The sequence below is a fragment of the Malus sylvestris genome, chromosome 5 (genome assembly GCF_916048215.2).
Source record: "Malus sylvestris chromosome 5, drMalSylv7.2, whole genome shotgun sequence".
NCBI classification, from domain to species: Eukaryota; Viridiplantae; Streptophyta; class Magnoliopsida; order Rosales; family Rosaceae; genus Malus; species Malus sylvestris.
In genome coordinates this window covers 5518986-5524099 of record NC_062264.1, presented here as the reverse complement: position 1 = coordinate 5524099, position 5114 = coordinate 5518986, and the positions used below count along the sequence as shown (strand labels likewise).

The 5114-nt window shown below is 37.7% G+C and overlaps 1 protein-coding gene across 4 annotated transcripts; it reads left to right on the top strand.

Annotated features, from left to right (window-relative positions):
• Window positions 1-297: 297 nt before the first annotated feature.
• LOC126621003 (uncharacterized) lies at window positions 298-4892 on the top strand. 4 transcript variants are annotated; one of them, XM_050289354.1, is made up of 3 exons: window positions 298-483; window positions 1961-2583; window positions 4492-4892. In XM_050289354.1, exons 2-3 carry the CDS (start codon window positions 2033-2035, stop codon window positions 4559-4561), a joined length of 621 nt encoding a protein of 206 aa, XP_050145311.1. In that variant the 5' UTR covers window positions 298-483; window positions 1961-2032; the 3' UTR covers window positions 4562-4892. The 4 variants fall into 4 exon arrangements, with proteins under 4 accessions (XP_050145311.1, XP_050145312.1, XP_050145313.1 ...); XM_050289355.1 differs by having other exon boundaries at window positions 1944-2583; XM_050289356.1 differs by having other exon boundaries at window positions 299-483; window positions 2046-2583.
• The last annotated feature ends 222 nt before the right edge of the window (window positions 4893-5114 follow it).

Below are 5114 nucleotides of genomic sequence, written 5' to 3'. Positions count from 1 at the left end.
TTTGACATACCCTTAAGGTAATTTTTAGTTCAAGCTGTCTGAAAATATTTTATTCTATATTTAACATTATTCAGTAAGATACTTTCAAATTTCGAGATCAAAATAGCAACGTGCCGACGGATCATAATTCATATACTTTACCAAAAGACAAAAGTGAGTGAAGCAAAATAGTAGGAAAAAAAAAAGAAAAAAGAAAAAAAAGAGAAACAAAGTAATGAGGGCCCGTCGCCATCATAGTGGGAGTCACTATCCCTATCCACCTTTAAATAATACCAACCATAAATAAACCCACGCCTTTTCCTTTTTCCTTTTTCCTTTTTTTTTCTTTTCTTTTTTATTCCTCTCTCTCTCTCTCTCTCTCTCTCTCCGATTGATCACCGATTTTTTAGCAACCAGCCGCGATCGAAGAAGTCAGAGCCGCCGATTCGCCGGCCGCCGAACATCTGGAAATCTCTGTGCTCCTTGGATTTCCAACGTCCTCAGGTATTGCTGCTGACTCTCCTCTCCCTTTCTCTTTGATCTGATTTTCTGTTTGTTTCCCGAGAAAATTATGGAACTGAAAGGAAATAAAGTTGTACTCCCTCTGGATTCTTGAAAGAAAAGGTTAAATTTCACTTCAATTGCGCCAGTACGTTGCATTCTACTCAGTTGCATGGGAAAATTCGGATTCAGAATTTAAATTTCGTTTGAGGAAATTATACGAAATTTTAATTCCGAATCAAATTGTTGCTTTTTTTTTCTTTTCAAATTTTCAAAAATAGGAACTATAAAATCATCTGACTTTTTATAAATATGATACTATTTTAGATAAGAGTATTAGTTACTGTTGGTTTAATTTTATGATCGACAGTTAGTAGAGAAAAAAAATGAAATGAAATGCTGTGATGGGTATCAGTAATTATGTACTTTACTAGGAACTGCACTGTATGTATGCGATTCTGGGTATCAGTAATTCTCGACTTTTGGGTCAAATGAACATGTTACGGAAGCCTTGTTAACCTTGGTTTATCGAAATTTGGTTTATATTAAGGTTCTATATATGTTGTGAATCTGAAAATTGGCAAAGCTTTGACATTATATGATCTCGAGCAATTGATTGTTACTTGGTACTTAATCATACTAATTTACATCTTTCTAAGATTTTTGAATGCCTTACAAGCCTTTAGTTTTGATGAGTTTTGTGCTCACAAACATGCATATGTGCATATATCTAGCTATGATCTCTTTCCGGATATTGGTATCTTATACTATCAAGTTGTTAATCAAGAACATGCATTCAAACATGATTCCATGTCATCAACAGTTCGAATTCATAATCTCTGTGTGTGCGTCTGTGTATTTTGTTGGATCATATTATCAGATTGTCAATTAGAATGGCATTTAGATATGAGTGTTTTTGATAGATGGTCTTGATCTTTAGTGTGGCAAGAAAACATGTCAGTATACTTACATGACAACATTACCACGCATATGGTCTCTCTTTAATAAGGATGTCCTCATTTTTAGAGAAGTGAGGAGCGTCCATAGCAATGTTCTCTATTGATTCTAAATTTTGAACCATATAATCATTTAGCCGTTTGATTACCATCATGATTACTTCAGTATTTATCTAGAAGATACTGTTCTTCTATTTGTTTGGCCATAGTTGGATAACTCAATGGTTTCCGAAATGACCTGAAAAATGAGTGGAACAGATCGTTAAACCACATTGCAAGTCAGGCCCACATGACATCCACATAAATGGGAATCCTTTCTTTGGAAAGGCATAATATATGTGTGCGCGTGCTTGTTGAACACGATCAAGTGCGGAATTCCACCCCTGATCTAGCCTGATATATGCACTTTTTATTAAAAAAAAATTGGGAACTGGATTATTTCTGTTGGTAAATTGGTAGAATTACAATGATGCAAATACTGATTATGTTTTACTATTCTTACATGAGTTATTGGTGGATGGAAGTCAGGATTTGGTTCTTCTGAGTAGAGCCACCTGTATAGGAAACACATCTTGGTGACCAAATGAGCAGAACTGATGTTATTTGCAGTAGAAGGAGGAGGGTTCTTCTCATCTTCAGCTGCTGGGTATAGCAAGGGCCTAGCCGTTCTTCTCTTGGGTCAGAAGAAAGAAGATAAACCCATGAGAGTTTCGCCGTGGAATCAGTACCGGTTGGTGGATCAAGAATCTGATACTGACCTCCAGCTGGCTTCCGCAAAGAACCGACTTTCCCGCGGCTGCGCTTCCTTTGTCTGCTTTGGTCGCGCTTCCGCCGGGCTTGACACTCCATCTCCTCTTAAAGTGGGCCCTGCCCAACAGCAGGATATCTTGCCTGGATCTCTTGTTTCTGACGAAGGCAAGGATCATACTGCTGATGCTGATGATGACCATATTGCAAGAAAGGTTGTTGTTAAAAGTAGCCTGAAGAATCCATCCAAAAGAAATCCAGCTTCTGTTGAGAGTGCTAATGAACGTGAAGCATCGAGTGAACCGGGTAGTGATATTCCTGGTCATGCGGAAACGAGGAAAGTGCAGTGGACAGATGTTTGCGGGAGTGAGCTTGTTGAAATCAGGGAATTTGAGCCCAGGTATTTTAAATTTTATATCACGTATTATGAATCACAATATTACTAAACACATATTTATCTAGCCCATTAGGTGAACTTAGAGTAAACTAGCTGCAGGCTCTCCAGAAACTAAGCCTCATTTCTGGGGTTTTAATTTGGTGTTTTCTCCCTAGTACTGGAATATAAGAGTAGAATCATTCTTCATGGACTTTTACATGTCTATTGTTCATTGACATTTCACCTGTATTAAAGTGAGGATACACATATATGAGATGGTGAAATTTAAGGTAGGTTTCCAATTAGTGAGGAGGAGAAATATAGATGGTTGCATTATCAGAAGGATGGACGGAATGTGTTTGATTGTGGTAGGGATGTACCTCTAGGGTGTTTGGGTGGGGGACTTCCAAATTCCAAGGCATTTAGCCAAAACAAAGAAGAAATGGCTCTGAAAAAGTTGGATAAAAGGAATTAGAAAATGCACTTCATGAGTGTTGCAAGGGCATGTGACAGAGAATTGTAAATGACTCCTCCAAGTAGTAATTTTCAAATCCCTCGATGATAGTTTTGTAATGCTCATGCGGTACATTTCTAGTCCCTCCTTTCCAACTTTTTGTCATCCAATTTTTGATCACTATGCCTAACGCCCTTGTAAATTGGAAATTCCTCATCCAAACAGATCCCTAGTGTTGGATAGGTTTTCAATTATAGTTTTGTTGTATAGTTCGGAAGTCTAGGTCAATTTATGACTCTGGTTGTTGGGTTGTTAATGCTTGGACTTAGGCTACAGCTATTTATTTATTTATTTATTTTTTATCACCATGAACGTTCAACTTGGCAAGTTAGGGCTTACCAACCCCCTAACCCATAAATTTGGATACAAACCTGTATAGGAATTCAACAAAGGTGTTTAAATTGAGATTTTGTTCAGCTCTTTTCCCATTTACTTTTTATGGTAGGCCGAAGGGTGAACTTAGAGCTTAGCTTTAATTTGGAACCTTAGCGCACCTATTCAAGTGAAGACTTTTGCATGGTTGGTGCCCCATAGGAAACTTAGCACTTCCGATTTGCTCCAAAGGAAAAAGTTGTATGGTTGTTATCTCCCCATTTGTGCACTATGCTCAAAGGCGAGTTGAGTGTATTGATCAAATCCTTTTGCCATTGCCCCTTTACTTTACAAGTTTGCCAAGAGATTTCGGTTCCTTAATGTTGGTGACTTGGGCTTAGGTTTATATGAGAAGGCAGTTACGCTTAGGAGAATTGTGGTTTAACAACTTGACCTTTAGAGTTGGCTTGATAAGGTCCTTCTTTAACAACTTGACCTTTAGAGTTATAGTGGTTGCCTAATATGGTATCAGAGCCTGTAATCCTTCGTCCCCATTGTTATGTCAATTTGCAAGGTACAGGGTGGTGGTCTTTACGTATATGTTGATAATCATTTCGGTTTTAGTTTTCAGATTTCACTATTTGTGCTTGAGATATGAGAGGGATGAGGGAGAGAGGGGCCAAAGGAAAGAAGAATGAATGAAAATAAAGTCATTCTATTCTCGAGCTGATTTTTAGCATCTCTGTATTTTAGGGCCGTTCAGTTCTGCTAGTCCGGTCTAAAAGCAAAATTAAAAAAACCCAGCACTCAAACTGCTGGGAAGAAATGACAAAGAAAACAAGAAGCAAGGATTGACTGTCATCAATATGTTCTGGATTATACTTGTTGAATACTTCTATATTAGTTTGCGTCGGATATTTGAGGGTTAAATTTTACATTATGTCATATGTTCTTCTGCAAGATGTTTTTCTTGCATTCCGTGCAATCCGGGAAATATATATTTTTCCGTTTCCTTTTTGTTTCACCTTATTTCGAGTTGTTTCATTTCTCTTTTTTTCGTACTACATTTAAATTTTGCTGAGATGGAAACGGTGTCATATTGGCAGTGAAATGGACGGATCAGATGATGAGTTCGACAATGGGAATGAAAGAAGTTGTGCATGTGTGGTTATGTAGTTTGGCTTTTACCTGACGATGATTTGGGCTTCTCCTCTCTCTAGATGCAAACATTTCATCAGGAAACTTACCGCTAACAGAGCTTGTTTGGTTGATATTTATTTCCGGAAGAAGAAAACGGTTTTTGAGTCCATGCAAAACACCACCATAGCAAGGAGTATTATTTGTCACTATGTCCGTCGGAATGAACATTCATGTGTATATCAGGTTGCTGTGGGTTTCAATTTTGTCCCTTTGGGTTTGGGGACATCGTTTCGTTTGTTATTCTTCCTCCTGTGTGACTGCACTGTTCATTATTTTGTCGTAATTAATGTATTATTTTTTGTCCTCCTGATTTGGTTTAATGAATTTTCAGTATTTTCCTCTTCTCCAAAAACTAAAACCTTTTAAGAATGACTGATGTTATGCTCTATGGTCCAAGGCACTGTTGGATTTTAACCGAGCATTTGTCCCCGTTGCGTATGTTGAGCTAGGAGCATAATTGAAAGAGATTTAAGGGCTGGTTTGGTATTGCTGTGCTTTGAAAAAAAACTGCTTTTGTTGTGCTGTGAGA

What these genes read in the sequence shown, in the direction of transcription:
- LOC126621003 (XM_050289354.1), top strand. Translation starts at nt 2,033, where the DNA reads ATGTTATTTGCAGTAGAAGGAGGAGGGTTCTTCTCATCTTCAGCTGCT. An exon ending in ATCAGGGAATTTGAGCCCAG is followed by an intron (nt 2,584 to 4,491) that starts GTATTTTAAATT and finishes TCATATTGGCAG; the next exon opens with TGAAATGGACGGATCAGATG.